General features: G+C 46.4%; 2 protein-coding genes across 2 annotated transcripts in view; both read right to left on the bottom strand.

Annotated features, from left to right (window-relative positions):
* LOC125940981 (uncharacterized) overlaps window positions 1-23,221 on the bottom strand; it is a 508,491-nt gene that overhangs the window by 402,639 nt on the left and 82,631 nt on the right. The gene's annotated exons all lie outside the window — the stretch shown is intronic.
* On the bottom strand, window positions 9,489-19,527 carry LOC119431517 (neurofilament heavy polypeptide-like). The gene is made up of 4 exons (XM_037699000.2): window positions 18,965-19,527; window positions 15,307-15,500; window positions 12,839-13,223; window positions 9,489-9,760 (listed from the first exon to the last, which is right to left on the bottom strand). Exons 1-4 carry the CDS (start codon window positions 19,525-19,527, stop codon window positions 9,502-9,504), a joined length of 1,401 nt encoding a protein of 466 aa, XP_037554928.1. The 3' UTR covers window positions 9,489-9,501.

Below are 23,221 nucleotides of genomic sequence, written 5' to 3'. Positions count from 1 at the left end.
ACTCCGCTCACCCCGCCGCCAATCCAGCGTCCAATCAGTGCGCGACATCTGACGGGAGAGGAAGAGCGCGCCTAGAAAAGACGTTCCCGCGCTCCGGGACGCTATTTCCCGCCATGGACGCCGAGCAGCAAACACGCTTGGAGCGACAGCGGGCGCTCGCCCTTGAAAGACAGCGCTGACGCAGGGCTGATAAGCGGTGCGCGCCCGAGAAGCTGAAGTTGCTCGGCAGTGCAGGCAAGCGAATCCGAACATCGGTAAGGTCCAAACACAAGCTGCTCGCCAGCTGTCGAGAGCGTCGACACAAGATAATCACAGGATAAAACAATACTAAAGACAAGGAAAACACCGGCGCATCACTGCTCCGCACTTCCGCAGCTTTCACGTGGAGTGGAAGTGCATTGCAGCCGCGTTTACCATTTTTGCTCACACTACATGATCTCGTGCGTGTATGCCTTGGCAAATTACTTTTGGCACCTTCGTTTGCATAGTCGCTCCAATGCTCTGGCGCGGAGGCGCCCGAGCTGGTGCCGCTCTCCGACAGAGGCAGAGCACCTCAGCCAAGCACACCTAGGACGACAGAATCGGATCCGTGTGGAACTTCCGCAATTACGTGACTGCAACGCAGACCAGAGCAAAAAAAAAAAAAAAAAAAAAATGCCGAATTTCGGCTTCACCTTTCAGCAAACGGAAGTGGTGGCGGGTGTCACGTGTTTGGAGCTCGAGGAGACCTCGGAGACACTGCGACGAGACGGTCGGAACGTCTCTAAGTTCTCTCGAACAGATCCGATGGCACGGATGGAATCAGCCAAACACATTTCGAGCGCTCCGTTTCACCCAGCCAAAGAAGTCGCGTGTCACAGCGGTCTGTACAGCTCGATCCGCAACAGCCAGCTAAAGATACCGTAAGAAAGAACACGTTTACAACGCTTGAATTAGGAGACTCAACCGTCAAAAGCTTTTTTCTTAAGCTGCCGAGACACGCAAGGGACATTGAAGGGGATTGAAAGAGAGCGTTGACGTGGATTACACGGTAAAACTGGAAATGAAAACAGCGCTAAGAAGGGGGGGGGGGGGGGGGGGAGACAAAGGACAGCGCTTTATCGTCGGTGCACTTGCGTTGTTTAGCGCTTTCCGCGTGGTTTCGATTGTCAGCAACCGCTGTACGTAGCTATATCCTTATGCACGTGCCGACTGTGCCAGCAGCCAGCAGAGCAGCGCTGAACAAACGTTGCACGCTGTGGCGGTTTGTTGGCTTGCATCTAACACGTGACCACGCAGCTCGCATATTGGACAATCGACAATGCGTGGAAACCCATCTAGTCTGCCTATAACTTATCCTAATCTAACCTGGTAAGAATAACATGTCCTGACTACCCCAAGTCAAGGCCGTTACCGGTACCCAACATCACACCAGGGCCGGTATTTTGTAGCGATGCCTTTCTGATGCTAATCCCTTTTCGCGCTTGGTCAGTGGTCAAAGCGACGGTCCGCTCACGTTATCAACGCTATCATTCGGCCGTGAGTGATGGATGACAAGACTAGTATAGAATAAAGCATAACGCATCGCTACAAAATACCGGCCCAGGAGCGATAGCGTGCCTCACGCGACGACAGCAAGCCAACAGCTATGAAGCTGACAATTTGTTGACTCTGTTTTCGTTCCCGTTGCGAACTCGCACTGTCGCCTCTTCTAGAACAGCTAGTTTAGAACGGGAATAAAAACACCGAAAAGACGGCACACTGAAATAATACGCAGTGGGGCCTTTCATGCTCACCTTGCTCAGGTACTTGCTGTGTTCCTGTCTTCAGCGATGGCGTCGGGTTCTTCTTGTTCACGAGCAGGTTAAAACGCGTGCCTCGTGACTTCTCGTGCTTCGTTTTCTTCGTCTCTACGATGGCGCGTTTGCCGTTTTGGCTTGTGGTTGGAGGTTCATTGCGATGATGAGCAGCGGCGATTAATAACAGTGCGTTTTTGGAATCCTCAGAATGTTGAGTACATCTACAACAGTGCACCGGGGCATGCGATCGGCCTCGTCCAGCGAACCCACCATATGCATGAAAGAAATCTTTAATGTCATCAATCCTTATCAACCTCTGCCATCCTCGTTGGCTCAGCAGGTTCCTTAGCGTCATTAATCTATTAGTCTCATGCCGTGTGTGATACTGGAAATTTCCGCAGAACAGTCCTCATGAAGGGCCAATCGCGATGGTAATTTGAACCTTTTAAACGGTCTGGCTTAAGAAATTCTGGAACAAGAGTTGCCATCGCGCGAAGCTATGCGCTTGAAACCCGAGCCGATTTCACGAAGACTAGCAAAAATTCCCATTTTTGATACCGAAATTGCACAAAAAACTTATCCGGGAACTGTCGATGATGACTGTCAATGCAAGCCAGTAGTCTAACGCTTCAGCAGAACGTTCTCGCAGGATCGTTCGTTCATACTTGAAGGCTGGTTAAAACTGCCCGAAAAAACGAGGACAAGCGGCAGGAACGCTTCAGGAAAGCCTTTCATTTTAATTAGGGAATGGTGCGCATCCACGACGACATAATTTCTTGCAGTTAGAATATTTATATCACTTATTGGAGTTAAAAATAAAAGCCGTCATAGCGACAGACGCCTCGCAATCAGAAGAAAAATCTGTAATTAGAATTTTCTCTTCCGCTTTCGATTGGTCGTTCTCCTTAAGACTTCCAGACTATATACCAGTATTTCTAGCTGAGTTTCTGGCAGTTGCATTGGCTCTACGAAAAGTGCACTCATCAATCTCGGAAATTGTAATCGTAACGGATTCTTTGTCATTATGTTCAGCTCTCACTGCAAATAGTGGCTCACAAGTTTCGCGTACAATCCAATGTCTTATTCCTTCTAACTTAAAATTGATTAGATTGGTATGGGTGCCTGGTCACAAAGGATTAGTTATTAATGAATTAGCTGACAGCTTAGCGAGAGCTGCCCTTAGTGGTCCAATCCTTCCGATTCTTCCTGTATCAGCTTACATAACCGCGGCTAGGTTCAGGAGACGGGCATTCATGCAAGATTCCTGGAACCTACCATTAACAAATCTAACTGATTATCGACACCTCCTATTTCCTTGGAACAGAAAATTCTGCCATAATAGAAAACTTGAAGTCCTCTTTACCAAATTCAGATGTCGCATTCCTACATTAAGCTTTTATCTACATCGATCTGGTCTGGCGTCCTCCTCCTTGTGCTCATACTGTGGTGAAGCCGAAACAATAGAACACTTCTTCCTGTCATGCCGCCGTTTTTCCTCATTAAGAAAACATGCTTTAGAAGAAAAATTTAACTGTGCTGGGTTAAATATTCCGATATCCAATATTCTATCCTTTGGTGCCTCTTCTCTCGGACATCGTCATAGGGATGTTGGTGCAGCTGTTGTGGGGTACATAATTGAATCAGGACGATTTCCTTGCTAAATTATTAAATTTTACATGAATGAATTCCTTTCGTCATTCGAAAATTTTCGAAAGTGATCCTTAATTATTAGACTCCGATAATTGTTTTCCTTCAATCACCCGATTCTTGGCCAATCCCCCATAGTTGGCGCGAGCCACTTTTGAAAGCAAGCAAGCAAGCAAGCAAAGCAAAGCAAAGCAAAGCAAAGCAAAGCAAAGCAAAGCAAATGAGGCTTGGGCTCCTTGCCTCCATACTGGTGATAAACGAACGTCTCAGTTTCACGTCTGGAGCAACAGTCTTTTTTGTTACATTTGTTGGTGCCACGAAGCCTGGGACCAGCCTTTATGTTGGGGGCATGGCAAACTCGGACCAGCTGCGGAAGAAGCATGGCACAGTCAGATGTGGTGTCGCGCGAACCCTAACGCTATTGATAAACCTGCTGCAACAGCCGGATCCTACACAGGTCCATGGTCACATACACGGAAGGAGAGACCTTGCACCAGGAAGTGGGAACGGTGCATGACTACAACGAGAAGATTCTGTAGGCCGTATTGCAAGCCCGGTTCTGGTTGCAAGAGCATCGACAGGCCACCCTTACACATGCTCAAACAGCTGTAGGCGCAATGAGTAACGTCATCCTTCAAGTTCCAGCAGACGCTCCGGGCCAGGTGGGAATACAGAATCATTGCTCTGTCGTTCTACCAAAGCTCTATATAACAATATTCAACGGTAATCTGCGTGGATGGCAGTCTTTCTGGGATCCACAAGAAGGCTGAGCTGCCGGGCATCCCTTGCTTGCGTATTTAACTGGCAGGGCCGAAGGGCTACCGAGGGTATGCGGTTGGCCTAGCAAGACTACGACATCGCGATCAAGACACTCACTGATCGGTTCGGTCGCCGAGATCTTTTGGTTAATGAATCATCTATCAGCGATGACACCCGTGAAGGCCTCAACAGACATTCCGAAGCTCCGTCTACATCAAGACAGTGTAGTTTAGGGTCAATGCGTTGTAAGGCCTAGGAGTGTCCCCGGAAGAGAACACCATGGTACTTAACCATGTCTTGATGCGATGCCTACCCGAAGATTGGTCCATTATGCACCGACAGATGACCAAGGATGCTGACTGCGCACCCAGCAGCATTGAAACTTGCGAGCAGAGAACGCGGCTGGCAATGGAGCTGCTAATGTTTCTGTGTGTACAGTAGGTAATCCGAGAGGAGGACCTGCTACAGAACCGTGGCTGATCATCGAATGGCGAAGACATAAACCTCATACCAGAAAACAACCTGTATGCCAGAACACACGAGAACACACCCTTTGTGCATCAGCCCTAACATGATCGGCCTTGCCTGTTGAGCCCAGTTTGCCCTCTGTGCAACAGCAAGGGTCACAACGTCGCAGTCTACAATGCCAACCCATCGCAGATGAAAAGGGGGCAAGGCTGCAAAAGGCCAACTGCTGCTGCTTCCACTGTGGAACGTGTTACCGCGTCGCCAGATTGTGAAAGAAGTAACGCAGTCTCGCGTGTGGCAAATAACAGCGCCGTTAGCTGACTACTGCGCAAGACCTCTCCAAGCCAGCCAGTCGTGCATGCTTGCTCCGTTAGTCTTTTGCACTGGTTCAGTGGTGGATCGTCCGGTACCAAAACTGTACACCCTCGAAACATCTGATCCACCTTGGCCCCCCTCGTAGTATGAGCTAAGCCGCAGCCATTTTTTTCACATACGCATAGTATAATAGTCGGTGATAAGCACCGATATGAAAATAGATTATGCCCCTGGTGTGTCTCTGGGTCTTAGGTGATTGCACTATCGTTTCGTGAACAATGTCTTCTGTCGCGTTTTCAGAGTAATACAACCTGATATTACGATTAACTGTCTCGACGGAAGCCATATAGGACGAAATGCCGGAAGCTTCCACCAAGAGCTCGCCGCAAAGCAATTTCACATGTGACCGTGCCATATGACAAAGTAGGTCACAAAAATTCCATTACACCACGACTCGAGATTCATGCAGGAAGGAAGCTACAATGTCGCTCGTTCGGCAAAGGGCTCGCTGCTGTTTCAGCGATCGCTTGAAGCCCACTCGGACCTTCCCACGATTCGTTACGTGTGCAGCACAAAGTGCAACACATTACCATGGAATGTCATTAAAGAAAATGTGCTGATTTCTCGCTGTGGAGGCCAATCGTTGGCATATTTTAGATACTGCGCGCACTAGTGAGTTCTCCATAATTACGCAATAATGTAGTCGACGTTCTCGCTGGGTCCTTGTAGTATACGGCACAGTATTCACCTTGTCTTCACAGCCAATCACTAAATGGCTGTCCTAGGTCACGTCGGAAGACAACCGAATGGTCCTGGCTGTCGATTTGACGCTGCATTGGGATAGATGGCTAGCGTATTCCTGGACTGAACTTGCCCCTAACATAAATTTTACTGTATCAGGTCTAATTAAAATATGGGGTTTGTCGTGTCGAAGAAATGTTCGGAATACGAGTCACGCCGTTGTGGGGGGCCCCGGAATTATTTTGACAACCTGGGGATCCTTACCATGCTGCCAATACAAGGTACACGGGCGTTCTTTTGCATTCCACCAACATTAAAATACGGCCCCCACGGCCGGGATTCAATCTCAGGCTTCGATTTAATCGGCACAGCGCCATTACCACTGGGCTACCGCGCCTGCTACTTTGTAACGTTTGCAGCTACTACTACTACTGCTACTACTACTTCTGCTGCTATTAACTACGACGGCGACAACGATGACGTCGAAATAGTGTGCTTTGAGCCTTGGAAACTACCTTTCCCTCATTATGGGTCTGTGAGCAGGGAAGTTAGCTCTACAGGAGAAAAGCTACAGAAATTCTGAGAATTGTCTACTAAAGCGTAAGCATTGTTTGGCTCGGCTGTGTCTTCGTTATTGCTTAGTTTTGCTTGCTTGAATTTCCCAGTTTATACACGTCTACCCATGGCCTTTCCGGTGGCAAAGAGTGCTTAGGTTTCAGTAGACAATTGTCAGATTTTCTCGCCGCATCCGACCCCTTCAATGCAATCTTACCATTTGAGACGGAACGCCGGGCTCGAGCGCGCCTCGACGGAGCAGAGCGGTTGAAATGGAACACAAGCTGCCGCCGTAACGCGTGAGGTGTTGCGTGAGGGGAGAGTGCATCGTGGCATGTCACCCTCGCTGTCGCTCTCGCAAGCGTGTGTTTGCGCGCATTCCTTGTCCACACAAGCTCTCGCCTGCATTCTGACTGCGCCTCAGTAAAGGCCACTTTATAGTCCGACGTAGCAATGACGCGCGAACGCGCTCGGCACGGCGACGCCGCGCCAGCGAAAGCGCAGCACTCTATAGTCCGGTGCGAGGCACGGCCGACGTCTCCGGCCTTCGACGCCGTGCCCTGGCTGCAGCCAGCGTCGAGATGCGACATGCTCCACTTTGCGCCCGGCCTCGTCACCCAGAATGCACCGCTTCTCATCGAGCAAGATCCGCTGGTGGCGGCACGTGCAGCGTGTTGGCAGTCACGTGCCGTCCTGAAAGTCCTAGTGTCGTGCAAAATGCGCATGCGTCTAGGCGGCGCAGCGCGGCGCAAGCGTTGGACTATAGAGGGGTCGGTTTTCGCGCAACCGTAATGTGACGAACCTGGCGTCGCCAACCTCCAGCGACGCTGGCTGACGTGCACGCTGCATCGGACTATAAAGTGGCCTGAAGGCGCAATGAAAACGTGCCAAGTGTCTTAACGCTCTCGCTTGCCCGCGAGGTGTTCATAACTCGAAGGGCACTCAGCAGCGTTCAATTCTACATTGGGCCACCCCCAAATCTCAGGAAGACCCACACCCACATTTCATGTTGGCCCACCTACCCTTATTTAAGTATGCCCACTCCAAATGGCCAGTTGGCCCATCCACAAATTTCAATTTCGCCCACCCACAAATTTAAGTGGGCCCACCTCCAAATTTATAGTTGACCCAACCCCAAATTTCAGCTGACCCATCCCCTATTATAGGATTCGCCATGCATATTCTATATTCTAAGGAGCCCTGTGCATTCCTATGAGTACTCTCTAATAATTTATTTTTTCTTTAAATTGTTCTTTAGCGCTTGAAAATGCTACCAATCATTTACACTTATACTATGATAACAATGAAATGCCGTAACTTTGCAAATTATGCATTTTCGCACAGATACAAGGCATTACACGTTTCGAGTGACAGGGCTGGGGAGCTCTCTAAAGAACGCTCACGCTTTAAAATAACGGCGCGTATTTTTGCGCCCATGGTACCAAACGTTTCGCAATAGATACATATTTGCGCGTATAGGCAATCTTGAGCAGATTTCTTCAGATATTTAACGAAGTTATTTCGATAAAAAATAATCCGGTTGTCTCACGCCAAGCGAGCTTCTAAACATGCAGTGGCGATGTAGCGGTAAATGCGAGAGTTGTGGTAGCATTATGTGGTATCTCCGAGGCCCCGGATCCATGATTGGACAACTCTTTCAGCAGGGTTGAAGGTGTTGACTCTGCGAGAAGTTTGACAGCGTATATATATATATATATATATATATATATATATATATATATATATATATATATATACACGTGCTGTTCTAAGCTCTCCTATGCCTTCGCTGCCACGTAACCGGCTCGCCACACCACATACACAGACGCACAGATTTCTTTCCCACTTACCCATTTGTAATGCTAGCGCCTTAAAACTAAGCTTAAACGAAAAAATCTGCCAGTGGTTGTGGCCGTGTGCTGCATTCTCCTACGACTGTGGAAAGAAGGCAAAAGATAGCCACACACACATTCACGGTGTTTCTCAAGTTTCTTGAGATTAACACGTGCAACAGTGGCAAAAAAAAATAAATTAAAAAGAAGCTCAGCATAGCCTGGCACGTTTATGCACTTAAATTTTAACAACGCTCAACTGAAGCAATGAATTAGTACTAAAGATTGTACAGTGTGGTCCATGTACTACACGTTACAGTTCCATCTTCATCTCTGCTGTGGTAAAACCCGCTTTTTGATGCTAAATGCAAGCATTAGTAGTTGGCTGCTGCTTCCACGTACATGGAGCTGTAGCTTTTGGCATCTAACCGTAATGTCTAAAAATGTTTTTCCCGTGCCTAACACACCAGTACACAATGAAATCCAGCTTCAAAGCGATTATGTCTCATAGCTGTATTTTGGTCTCAGGACGACATACAAGACTGGGAAATGAATAATTCAATAAGCGCATCAAGAACAAATACGTTCTGTAGATCCAGTGCTAGTGCAGTATAGCACGGGAAATTGTTTCATTCTGTTGTTGCCCGAGGAAAAAGAAATTGACATAACCCATCTCATGATGGCTGCTGACGGTAGCGCGATGCATTCAAGTAATTTAGGGACACACCGTTTTGCTGAAGACGCGCTTGCGACGTGTCCACTCAACGCATTATTTAATAGAGGCTGGTGATTGAACATATTTGTATGTAGAAGTAAAAAAAAAATGAAACACTGCTTTACATTGAATCATTTCCAATGCATATCTGATTTAGAATAGGGGTCCCATGCCGTGCTTGCGTACCCACGTGCTGGTAAAGCAACGGTTGCAAATAGTTTTGCTTCAGAAGGAGCGTCATTAAGTTCATGGTTTTCCAATAGGCGACTTTGGGAAGTGAGCGCTGGGCTTTTCACCCAGAATCGGCTCGCTCCTGCCAAAGGAATTAAGCAGGAAACATGGAAACAGCACGACACACTATACCCGCATCCCTGTTTCATGTTTTCTGCTCTCTCTGTTCTTCTTTGATGAAATCGCCGTTCGACGAACCACCTGCATGATAGAAGACACAACCAATTCCTCCTGCCTTCGCAACATTTACATTCCTTTCGTGCGAACCGGCCACTCATGTGTCTGCGCGCGTGAACCGCGGAAGACGCTGCTCACGAATTAAAATACCTATCGAAGGTTGGGGGAATGCCAGAGGTAAATAAACTACCAGGGAAAATGACTACCGTTTAATATTTAGGAAATGCGATACCAAAGAAAGAAAAGAAACGAATTAGTAATCGATTGCAATCGTATGAACGTTCTAAAAGTCTCCAACCGCCTCGCCGAATTCAGTGGGCACCGCATCCGCCTGGTCCTCTACCGAGAAATCTCGGACGCTGTCGAGGGGGTACGTGACGTTCTCCTCTTCCTCGGTGTAGGGCGGAGTGCGGTGCTCGGTGACGATGCCGGTCCCGTAACGCCTCTTGTCGCTCTGACGCCACACGTGAAACAGGTAGGCGATGCAGGCCGTCATAAAGATGAGGAGCACGCACTTGCCGATGTCTCGGAGGAATTCGCGGCTGCGTCGAACCGAGAAATCCGTGAAGCGAGACTAATTGTAGTAGCGGGAATAAGGACCAGACTTTACTCGCTTCTTACTACTCGTGAGAACAACATGATTGCTTGCTGCACCCTTTTTAGGCTACATGCAAGTGCAGATTTCTAATTTAACCTGCTTTAGACGGTTGTGGCGATTTGGCTCGGTACTGCTTTTGAGCTCGTATATAGCAACGACACATTTATATGTGAACTGCAGCAAAATGTTTGTCGGCATCAGAAGGCTATGTTCGCATAATATGCAGGTAGTGACAAAATAATACGGGGTTTGCAAGCACCTGCCGAACTGCATTCTGGCACCCTTTAACGAAGCATGCGCCTTCTCTATAGATGGCACTGCGCATGCGCGTCCTTTAATGCTCGTGTACCACTTCTTGCCTAAGCTAATCTTCTTGACAGCGGGCTGTTGGAACCGTGATGAGGGCAGAAAATTGCTCTAGAGAAGAGCGGCGTCTTTTTGGGCCGTTGTGACGTGTGGCAATGCACTGCGCACGCCGCCGGTCGAAAAGGGCAGCGCTATCCTGGCGCCGTCGTTGTCATCATCATTATCATCATAAGCATCATCGCCATCGTCATCATTCGCTATTTTTATGTGCACTGGCCTAAACAAAGGCATCTCCAAGCGCTCTCCAGTCACCCTTGTCTTGCGGTAGTTGATTGCCCCAATTTGCGCCAGCAAGTTTTCAAGTTTCACCCCCCCCCCCCAGTTTCCTGCCGTCCTCGACTGCGCTTCCCGTCTCTCGGCATCGATTCTGTAACTTTGAGGGTCCACTGGTCATCCATCCTACGCATTACATGGCCTTCCCAGCTCGATTTTCTGTCTTCCCATGTCTACTAGAATATCGGCTAAGCCCGTTTGCTCTCTGATCCACACCGGTCTCTTCTCGTCTCCTAACGTTACGCTGAACGTTTTTCGCTCCATCGCATCTTTGCGCGGCCCTTAACTTGTTCCGTAGTTTCTTCTTTAACGTCCAAGCTTCTACTCCGTATGCTAGCACAGGTATAATGTCATGATCGTACACTTTTGCTTGCAACTAGCCTAATCCTAGCGTAGCGTGCTGCAATCATCGCGATTCCTAAAGCTCCTTGGCTAGAATTGGGCGTACGGGCAGGTGCACACGAGACATCAAAGGGCGCGCATGCGCTGTACCATGTCCTGATAGAAGGTGCTTGCTTTGTTCATGGGCACAAGAATGCAGTTTGGCACGCCGCTCGCTGATCCCGTACTGTTTTGTCCCCGCCTGTACACGTACAGACTGTGTTTACTCTTTAAATACTAGTGCATGCGTCAATAATTTTGTTCAAATAGATTTTTCAGATATGCTAATATGTAAATAGCTGTTATTAATGCTTCCTGGAAATGACACATAACCCCGAACATTGAAAACAGCGTGGCTACTCGAGATGACCTTCGTGATTAGGCGGCATCCGCGGCTGATAATGGCGCGCAGAAACATCTTGAACGGCGACGTGCTGCTATTTACGTATTATTCGCTAAACGCCAAACGTACGCGTCGTCTGCTTAGTTGCTATGTAAAGGCTATACAAGCCATATTAAACCATTACGAGTCCTGCAGGCTGAGCCACGGTTCCTTCAACAGCGTATTCTATACTCATTCGTAACAAATTTCGCAGAAGTAAAACTTAGTTGCAGATGGCATTTTTGTAAAGCGAAGTGGTAATCCGACTTCATATAGTGTTGCCCAAGAATAAATTGTAGGTGCGTCAAGACGTCAACTTTTTTTAAAGAAAATCCTCTGCTGACGAATTTTCGAGCGAGGCCGGAGACTCAAAGAAACTTGCGCGTCTGAATCTGTTGAACTGAAGAAATTTGTCATGTCTGCAATACCGATTTTTGTTAGAAGCTGCAATAAGATGCGTAGCGGTTCGCCGTCCATGTCAAAGGACGTGCTACAGTGGAACAACGCGCGGATATCCGGATGTTGCTTCGCACCGGCTCCATTTTCAAAAACCAGCCCTCGAATTTTTCAATGGGGCACGTAAATGGCGTGTAACTAATTTTGGGCGTTCGAATATAACATTAAAGTAAAGTGCGCTTCAGATCTCTCTTGCTCTGTACAATAAATAAGAAATATAAATAAATAAATAAATAAATAAATAAATAAATAAATAAATAAATAAATAAATAAATAAATAAATAAATAAATAAATAAAACACATTGAGTAACACTTACTACATGGTTCTAGAATTATTACCTAGTCTGTGCATGTAGCGTTGAGTGCAAGAAGCAAGTGCTGTCTAAATTAGGGCGTTTGCTGTATTATAATTATGCCTTAATGAAGACGGTCATGTTTCAAGTATTACAACCATGGCCAGGTGGCGCATGGAAAAGCTATGTCCGGTAACATCTCCTATACTGAACTCCTTTTGCAAGAATTCCTGTAATTCCGCAATGTTGAACGCTTAACATTATGTCGATCCGACCACGAGAACGTGTACAGTATAGAGCGACGCGGGGGACATGATAAGTGTAGGTGATTTCGAACAAGCAGTTAAATCAGCAAAGGCTAAGAAAGGAAGCGAAGAATGCTTGCCCACAATTTAGCCCACAAAACAAACAGCCTAAGTATGTTTAGAGCGTGAGGTGAAACCTAGACGCATGCAAGAAACACGGAAGAGCACGGACAGCTTTCTTGCTTTGAACTGATTCTATTCGCAGAAAGAACACTTGTATCAGGACTGTGCAACGAAAGCACCAAAATATTAATAAAAAAAGCAACGTAGTGAAGCAGCATCGTAGCCTAATCAAACCACACTGAATAACCTACTTGTTCGTCATATCATGCGGTGTGATTCGGTGACGAACGCCAGCTTCTGTGCTTTTACTTTTCAGTTTGGGGCTTTCATTGCGCCGTCGTATGAAGCTGTTCTTTCTACGAATATAACCAGTCGGAAGTAACAGCGCTTACCGGGTTATTTCTTGTTCCTGTCTACGTTTATTATTACTTAGCACGTTTATGACGACCGACTAACGAGCCCAAACATTTCGCTTGCAAACCACATCCCGTTGGGTGCTCACCGAGCTATGTAGGCCTCAAACTCTGTGGTGCTCATGTAGACGCCCTCTTCTTCCTCTTCCTCTTCTTCCTCCTCTCCCTCTCCTTCCTTAGCCTCGTCGCCTTCCTCCTTGGCGTCCTCATCCGCCTTTTTCTTCTTCGGCTTCTCTTCCTCGCTGGTGTCCTCGTCTTCGTCGCTAGATTTCTTTTTCTTCTTCGGCTGCTTCTTCTTGGGAGCCTCTTCCTCGCTGCCGGACCCCTGAGAGCCCGAGTCGGAGCCCGGCGCTTTCTTCGAAGCCGCCTTGGGAGCCGATTTCGAAGCCGCCTTCGAATCTGGCTTGGCCTTCGCGGCGGCCCTGGAGGCTTTCCCTCTGGCTGCTTCGTCGGAGCCGCCCTTCTTCATTTTTCCTGTCAAGTGAGAGATTCAAAAGCGTCACCACCGTCAACATTTGACTAACTCGTCGATTGGTTGGTTGGATCGATAAGTTCGCCGATTTAGTATTTGGACCTAAGGTACTGTTGCCAAAAAAAAAAAAAAAAAAACGTGTCACGTTTCTTCTTTTCTTTTTTTATTAGATAGCTGTCTAACCTGTAATTTCGCTAGGGGCTCCCAATTTATTTTTTATCTGCAAGAATTAATTACGTTACCGTTTATGGCGACTCGTTAAGATGGTGCTTTAGCTTGAGAGCTCCTATCCGAATTCATGGTAACGGAGATATAGCTTGTCTCGGCTAACGTTATACCGATTTTGATGAGATTGCTTGCACTTATCAGAAAGACGTAAAACCTAGTGACTCTAGAAAACACTTTTGTACTTTCGCCGTCAGCCTTAAAAAAATGTACATGGAAAAATTTTAAAATAAAGAATAAAAACAGTGCTTACAGCTGTAACTCCACAATGAAAGTGATATCAGAATTCTGGAAATTGCACTTAGTAATACATCTAAAGTGTACAAACTTCAAGTAATATACACCGCTCTGAAATGTAAAACTAATTTGCGAGGAGGAATTTCCAGAACCGTTGTTAGCATTTAGCAGTTTTACGTAAACTTGAAATTCGTATGCGAATTTTGTACGCTTTAGATACTCTAACTGATGTGTCTTAAAAACTGCGATAGCTGTTTTTAGTGCAGGGTTAAAAATTGGTTAACTTCATGCTTTAATATTTTTGTGATAAATTTGTCAATTTCGACAACTTATGTAAAAACATGAAGTCGAAAATTAAATGCTCCTAAGAATCACCAGAAAGTAAGGATCTCCTTCAAATGGAACAGCTATTATTCAGATAACTTCAGCGTTTGTCCGATGAAAGCTTGAACAGGCAGCATCGGATTTGGCCCCAAGCTAAAGCTGCTTCGTGAAAGCATGCGCCATGTGCTGTGTAGCTTCAGACGTCAAGATAACTACTGACGTCACCGAAACATATTGTATAGCGTTCTCGTGGTACCATATACCAATGACGCGTACGTACTACACATACTCTGACCATGCTTCCTAAAAGCCGAGCCCCTTAAAGGCATCGGCGTAAGCTAGAGGGGGGAGAGTGGGTTGCCCTCTGCTTCCAAGAGAAACGCACGAGAGGAAGTGCCACGCTGGCAGAATTGTATCGTTTTAAGCCCTTCAGCTACCGCCACCGTCCTTATATTCTTCCTAGTAATGCAAAACTACCGATGGTTGAGCGATTAACGAACTATTCACTGTATAATACACTATCGCTGGTATACTATAGCGCACTGTTGATATCTATATAGTTATACAGAGCACACTACTACTATTGCAGTCGATACGGCAATATCAAAGAGGTAAGATTACGGGACGTACCACACTTGAAAACTGCAGTATAACCATGGTGAGCTTTTCGGGCACGCATCCAGCCGTGTGCAGTGCTTACAGTGGTGACGATCGTAGCGCTCTGGGTTGACGCAGTTCCCGATAGCAATACTATTGATAATACTATGGATGCTAATATTGACCATTTTTGTTTATCACTGGGTCGATAGGTTCACAGCGAATTGCTATCGTAATACTATATATAGGACAGCTCTATCAATATCAGTATTATCAATAGTATTTTTACACTATTTATAGCCTTACGAAATAATAGATACTATGGATGGTTAAACTACAGACAGTTTTCATCATTAGTTCCTTCGTGGGAGAGCCAAACTGCACCAGGCCAATAGAGTCTGAATTGAAATCACGCAAAACCTATACTTTTCTTACAAGCATTTCCATAAATCAGAAGGGATCTAGAGGTGTCAGGCTCTACGCATATGTGGGGCGAACCTAAAGAAGTTCAATAACGTCAAATATTGCGTAAAGCCGGATTTCTTTAAATGCAGGATTCACTGTAATTCCTTACAAATAAAAACTATGCAACGCTTAAAAAAATTCTACCTATCTACACTAACTTTCTGTGTCTTCCTCAGTGCCACATTATATCAAATGCAACTATCATGTAACGGGACGACCTTGTTTTAACGTACACACCTGATGACTTCGAACTGGTCGACTTCGAGTACGACGACTTGCTGGTGAAGAACTGCTTGCGCGACTGCTTGGCTCCCTTCTCTTGACTGCCTGCTCTGGACGGCGCCATAGATGTCGCCCTCGAGGCCATTTTGGAGGGGGCCTTGGCGACCCTGGTTGATGACTTGCCGCCCATGTCTCCTTTCATTTGACTCCTAGACGATGAGAAGGAGTACTTGGCGTCCCCAAAATTGCTTAGCTCCTCCCAACAGCTACATCTACGTTCCAGGATTTGATGACACCGTCTTATGGACCAGAAAACTTAAACGACTGACGAAGGCATTACATTGACTCACTCACTCACTCTTTCTTTATTTCATGCATTCAATCGATCTACCAGTCAAACGATCAATCAATTGGTCAATGAATCAATAAGTCAATCAAAGAATCGAATAATAAGCTGATCAGTGATTCAGTCCATCAATCAATCTTATCTTTAGGAAGAAATACAGACAAACGATGCTTTAAAGATAAGCTGACTTCACAAGTTCACAGCCCGCTAAGTACTTCGGCATGAGGGATACAAAAGAAAAAGAGATTTCAAATTTAATAGTTAGCATACACGTATTCCGATTATATATGCTAATTTCGCTCTGCAGAGGAGGGGAGCAATTGGCAATTTAAGATATTCTGACTCATTGTAGGTTTGAAAGAGGGAAGAAGCAAACGGTGAGGTCTGTGAAATGCTTGCGAAATGCTACTATTTTTGCTTCCGCGTAAGGCTTACTTTCTTTTTTCCATGTGATTCATAAATATTACATTGGCAGCTGAGGCCTCAGGAAAGGAATAAAAAGGGTAGAAATACTTTACGAAAATGCATACGCAGTGTGCGAGAAAAGTATAATAGCGTCAGCGTAACTGTGCGTCCTGTCCTTTTTCCTGGCATATTTAACATAATTACACCTGCTGAAATGTCAACTGCAACGCAATTTCCGACGGGGTAAAAGTATAGTTTCTAGTAATGCAGACGTATAGCAGCCACCACGGGAAATTTCCCGTTTGAAACACGAGTGAATGCGAAAATAAGGCGGGAATAGACGCTTCTGGTACTAAAATTAGAAATTAAAAAAAAATGTCGCAGTTTCGCCCGAAAGGCGAAGCATCAATTGCGATAGCAAATTAGTAGAGAGCTATTCGTAGTAGGGATAGTAGTTTTATCGGCTGCATAAACTTGGACACATTCACTTACTAACTGAATTAACAAGCGTGGTGTCAGCGCACACAAGCAAACATGAATAGATCGCACTGAATGTCCGCAGACAACGACTGTCAAAACGCTGGCAGCAAGCGCAGCCACCGCAGCGGGCGAAGGTTCGTGCGGTCTATCGCTTCAACGGAAACTTAGCGGCGAATGCACAGCGCCTACAAAGGTCAGAGCCGTGTGGAGAATAGATACGGTGCGGGCGACCGCCGCAGCGGGCAAAGTACAAATTCAGTTGTTGGCAGAGTAAAAGCTGCCCCCCCTCCCTTCCTCCCGCGCTGCCTTTCCGCTTTCTTGCTTTCGCGTGCGAGATTGAGTGGCCAGTTCCGCTTGCGCCCGGTTGCAAGATACGCATTTGGTGCCGCAGCACAGCGTCACCCCGCCTCCCTCCCTCCCATACCCCCACGGCCTTTCGCGCGACGGTCGTGTTTGCTTTCCGCCGTGCGTTCGCTCTCCGTGATAGCGCGCGTCCCCCGCGCGCTTTCACTCGCGCATACGGCGCACGGCGACGATTTTATCGCACTTGGACTTTATACGGAACCTCACGGCGACGGCGACGCCAAGTGCAGAAATCCGGTAGAAGTGTCCATATAATTACTATCGCAATAATAAGAAAATTTTGTGGCTATTCAGCTGTAACTACAAGAGAAACGCCTGAGCATTACGTCGCACCTTCACACCGCTTTGAATTCCTGGGTTGATTTCAACCGCGTTCACCACATTTCGAAGTGTGCTTCAGGAGCAGACCACCGTGAGTTGCACTATATATATATATATATATATATATATATATATATATATATATATATATATATATATATACTCTCCTAAGCGAGCTCTGCACACTTTTTCTGCCTATACCGCGTGACCGGCTGCCCAGACTTCACACACATAACTTTTTTTTCACTTTGACCTTAATGTAAACGCATTAAAAACAGTACGCCATGCTACCACTAGCCGGAGTTGACGCACGACCAACGACAATGAGAACCACTGCGGCTACGGTGCGTGACCTCTGCGATGATGGGGCAGCGCGCGGTGTGCTGATCATCTCTGAGGCCATGTGGTTCGTGGGATTTCCGTGTAATCCACTGCCCACCATGTGCACGCATCGCCTGCTGAGGGCCTGTTCAATGGATGGTAATACGGAAATGAAATAACAGCCAGTCCTGCATACTTGCAAGATTGCTCCCACGTATAAAGTACTCACCTATAATAACTATACAACCTTATCCAGAGTGCAATTTGTAACGGTTTGCCTTTATGCCTTTATGGCCTTGAGTGAAATGTGGGGCGCCAGTCGCGCTTCATACGCCTCGGCAAAATGTTTAAATTGAAAGTGTAGAAATGCAGAAGGATAAGACAACTAATAGGCACAAGAAAGCTAACTGTTTCACTTCTTGATTCTCATTTGTTTATCATTTGATTATCATTAACATGTTTCAATTGATTTTGAATCACGCAGGTCTCCACGGACGGACTTCGTTCCGTAATAACTAATAGGGTGGCGACACTCAAGATGATGGTGGTGGTCACTGCGCGCCATTTTCACACCGCAAATAGAGAAAATCAACTTCTCCGTAATCATATTAGCCTTCGCGGAATACCCGTTTGCAGGAGACCTCTACATGAACAGCCGCGTTAGGGGCGCCATCTTGTGGCGCAAAAAGAAAGGATACAGTGCTAGTATTGCATTGATTTACATTATTTTGCCTAACGCTGTAGTAAGTACCGGCAGCGACACAATCGTTTAAACGTTGTCTATTTTAAAAATGTTATTTGAGGAGAACACTGGCGTAATACAAAGACGTTTCAATTACGTTCTAGTTGGACGAAGCGTTGTAAGATTACGCTACCAGCATCATTACTGCCGTCCACGTTTATAGACAAGCTAAGTCTAGGAAATTTCAGCGTGTCCGGCAACTCCTAACCGCTTACGAATTACCGGGCTACGGAAGCCTTGGACGGAAGCAGCAAAGCAGGTAGCGACACCTTTTGATGCTTTTCTCAACTGCAATGTGTTTGAAACATTTTAGCATTGCGTGAGTGTTTTCGTTGAAGGAAAATCATAAAACGATTTCATGATAACGATTACGTCGCTACCAATCCTTTGCAACGGCGGTTATGTGGAAAATGGTAGGCCACTGCAGTATTAGCTTTGCGTGATAATCGTTCACCTGTCAAACCTTGGCTCTCCCCTTGTTCTCGTTTTGCTCACCGTCTTGAATATCCATCTCCCACCTTCCCCGTGTTTTCCCTGGTCAAACGCTGCGTCACAAGATGCTGGTAGCAGCGTTCTTGCGGCCGTGAACCTCTCCGATAGCAAGCATTTAACAAACGGTAGGACGTTTAAGGACAAACGAAAACTATTTCCGATGCGAAAAATTTCTGATCCCAAAAAAAGCAGTGACAACTCACCGTTGCTTCATCTTGCTTTGAGCCTTGCTTTGAGCCTTGCTGGGTGACTTTGTGGGTGCCTTGATGGCCGACTTGCTGGCCATCTTGCCGCCGCCCGCCTTGCTAGGCGATTTGATAGGAGTCTTGCTTGGAGACTTGTTGGAAGCCTTGCTCGGAGCCTTGCTCGGAGCCTTAGTGGAGGCCTTGCTTGGAGCCTTGCTCGGTATCTTGCTGGGCGATTTACTGGCAGCCTTGCCGGATACTTTGCTGGGCGACTTGCTGGGCGCCTTGTTGGCAACCTTGCTGGGTGCCTTGCTGGGTGCCTTGCTGGGCGCTTTACTGGCAGCTTTGCCGGATAGCTTGCTGGGCGCCTGGCTGGGAACCTTGTTGGAACCCTTGCTGGGTGCCTTGCTGGTACCCTTACTATCATGCATGCTGGAAGCTGTGCTTTCGGCTTTGCTGGCGCCCTTGTTGGTACCCTTGTTGGAAGCCTTGCTGGTAGCCTTACTCTCTGTCATGCTGGTAGCCCCGCTCTCCTCGTCACTGGACTTCTTCTTGTGGGACTTGTCCTTGCCCTTGGCCATGATTCAGAAGCCTGCTTGCACAGCGTATCGAACCGCCAGCCTCTGCTGTCGTCGTCTTCTTCTGTCTCGAGGACAAGAGCTGGCTCGTGCCCACGCATTGATGATGATGGCTGTAGAAGAACAGCCAGAACGGAGGAACAAAGAGCATGCCGGAATCTCGAGAGAAAGAGAAAGCTGAGGTTGGATGTAGTTTCAGAAACCGTATCTAAAAGTTCAGGTGCCCAATTCTTGGCCAATCCCCGGAGTGGGTACGAGCCATGTCTTGAGGATATCATCATCATCATCATCATCATCATTGGAGAACGCGGGTGCATGCCATTAGTTCAAGGTAACAGCTCGTACCGCTTTTTGACTGTTCGTATCAGTGCTGCTAGATTTCGCAGGAGTGTCATTATGCAGGCAGTGTCAGGATCCTCCTCCTGGCATAGAGATTTTTGTCAAACATGAAAAATCGAAGCCTACGTCACGAGGCGGCGCTGCTGTATACCTACGTTAAACTTCTACCTACACAGGTCTGTTCTGGTCCCCTCTCCAATGTTCAATCTATGGCGAAGAGGAGACAATAGACCATTTCGGTTTTTCTGTAATTTCTGTAATAAGAAAACGACTACTGAAAACCCCCTTCGCAATATTGCCCTGGATTTATCTGCGCCTGTGATCCTATCTTTTGGAGTCTCTATTATTGTGTTCAGCCACAGAAATGTTTGCTTGGCAATCTAAAATTACCCGATTGTATCTAATGGATTACCACGACAGACTGATCGTTCCCCCTCCCCACCATATGTTCTTTTATTTCTTAGTTTATTTATTATTCAGCTTTTTTTCACGGGTTCTTCTGACTGCTTTTTTCCTCTAAAAATACATTCGGAGCTCCAATGTTCAAATTGTTAATTCCCTTGTTTTTTGTTCACCCTAATTGAACCACCTGATTCATGGCGAATCAACCACTGTGGATATGCGCCACAACCACTCAGGACAACTTTAAAGTCATCATCATCATTCAACAACAAGAACAACAATGAGGGTGCGCTCGATTGTGAGGATTGGGCTCTTTGCCTCCATGTTGGTCATAAACGCACGTCTCAAGTTCACGTCTGGAGCACCAGTCTTTTACAGCGCAAGCTGTTATGGGCTCATTCTAACAGCCGTTTCGGTTGGCGATGGTGTCCGCCGCCGCCGGTGTTCGGCGTCCGTAACAGCTGTCACCAGGGGATGAGGAAAAAATACCCGATTCCCGCCGGGATCCAACCCGAGTCCGCTGCGCGGGAGTCAGCTACACTACCACTCCGGCATGCTAGCTTTTTTTTTTCTTTTTGATTGCCGGCTTGAGGCCATCTTACCTTGCGAGTGTTATAAAAGATGAAGTGCTCCAAGCGTGCCGGTCCACCTTCGACTCTTGCCCCGGACAATTTGTCTGAAGCCCGCTTTGTCTGGGTCCCCGGACATAATGAAATCTTTTTAAATGTATCAGCTGACTCGCTCGCATCGTCATCACGAAATGGTCCGGTCATAAGTGTTCTTGCTGATTTCTTTTTTATAACAGAAGCTAGATTTAAATGCATTTTATTGCTGAATTGTAATGAATCATCCATACTTTCTTTAGATGATTTTCGACATCTAAAATTACGGTGGAAAACGAGCAAATGCCTTTCACGCCAATGTGAGGTGATGTTGTCAAACTTCGGCTGCAGAGTTCCCAGCCTAAAATTTTATCTTCATAGATCGTGTTTGTCCATCACTGGCCTCTGCTCCTTTTGTAATGAACGAGGAACTATTGGCCATTTCTTTATTTCTTGCCGCCGCTTCTCCTCCCTCCGTAGAATGTTTCTCATATTTACAGCTAGTAATCTGGGTTTGGCACTTAAAACACCAAACATTTTGTGTTTTGGGGACTGTCAGTTACGCACAAGCCATGATTCGATGATCATTGCTGTGCCCAAATTCATTGAATCATCCGGAAGGTTACGCTGCTAGTGTACCGACCATGGGACACGTTATTTTATTTTTATTTTTGTAGATAGATTACTCTTTATTTCTTATTTATTTGGTTTACGTACAGCTAGGCCCTCTCAAAATCTGTGTTATCAGTTAGTTGCCAAATGCTTCGTTTTGATAGTTCGTCTTTATCTCTTTTGTACATTGTTGGGTGCATGTTTCAATCCATCCAGTGTGACCAATCCCCCTCGTGGGTACGAGCCATGTTTTGAGGCAACAGCAACAACAACAAAATCTGGTCTATTGCTATACAGTTGGGAAAGAAATCAAGTCAGGACTTTTGGCCATCTCGACTGGGTCTGGTCGCAACATAAGACATTTACTGAAAATTCGGGACTGTGCGGCTAAATTACGGATGATTGGCAACCCTAATAGCAATACTCTTTTGTGTATAAATTCAAATTTTTATGTGCGTGCGGACGCGCATGAGTTTCACGCATTTTTTTATGTCAATTCCAACAACTACTTGGTACGTTTATTGAGCTCTCGTTATGGGCTCTCGTTAAAGAAGAAGACGACGTTGCTCCTACGATTGACTCCAGCCAGCATTGCCCAAGGAGCTACATCTTTGTGTCTCAATCAGTAAACGCTCCCTAACCCTCTCCCGAGGCCGTAACAATATGTTAAATTGCATGTACAGGTGCGTCAACTGACCTGAAAAAAAAAATGTTCTTATATCACATGCATTGTGTACAGGGGGCCAGCCTAAATCCGGTGCAAAGATGGCCAACGGGACAGGACAACTAGATCATGGCCTTTAGCCATGATGTAGCTCCTCTAATAATTTGTCTGAGAATCAAATACATGTAAAAAAGTGTCCATGCTATCATGTGCACGTAATGCAAGCTACGTTGTGTTTTTTTATAAGGGAAAACACGCAAAATAATGAAATACGGCGATAATATTTGACTTGCTTAGATTTTTTTTTGTTGTTGTAATAAGAGGCCTTTGAACATCTTTCATTACTTGAGAAAAAATGTTCTGACTAGTCAAAGTAGGCTGTCTTCATAGATGGCCAGAATTGAAGCACATCATACGACGAAATAGAACCTACTTAGGTTGGCGCACTTAAACACATTTTTTCTTCGTCAGAAGTCTGCTTGTTCATCTATTATGTATGTTCCTAGGCACGCTAGCGACATGGCGTTCGCCGTTACAGCCTTTCGCCCCCTTCGCCCTAGTGGACATGAGCGGAGCGAGTATTCTTCCGAAAGGTTCACTCTCTCTCTCGTCAGTGTCCTTAAGGCACACATTTTTGCACCCGTTACGGCACAATCAGTAGCACATTATCACAGTAGAATGAATTACGAAATAGTTGAATACACAGCCCTGCTTATAACTGCAAGCCATTACAAATGCAATCAACTTACAAATGCTCGTTTTCTTTGGTGACAGCAGTAAGGGACCAAAGCGGCAGTTCGTCGTGCGAAATACGCGCTGTCGCTGGACAATAGCCTTATGCTTGGCAATTAAACCGAAAAACGTGGCACGCGGATAATCTCAAATTTGAAACAGAAGAAGAAGAACGATTTTTCCGCGTGGGCCGTGTCCTCGCGCGTTCGCGCGTGCCCACGCCAGAAGAAGAAGGATCTGCGCCCCGGTAAGCCAGCACGGCGAAGCTCCGTGACATTTTCATAGGCCTAGTTTTCTTCCCTTCCTCCTTCCTGCTTCTGTTTTCAGCATGAAACACTTCTTTAGG

Source organism: Dermacentor silvarum, chromosome 10 (assembly GCF_013339745.2).
Source record: "Dermacentor silvarum isolate Dsil-2018 chromosome 10, BIME_Dsil_1.4, whole genome shotgun sequence".
In the NCBI taxonomy this organism is placed as follows: Eukaryota; Metazoa; Arthropoda; class Arachnida; order Ixodida; family Ixodidae; genus Dermacentor; species Dermacentor silvarum.
Note: the sequence above shows the minus strand (reverse complement) of the source record. Positions and strands in the feature narration are given on the sequence as shown.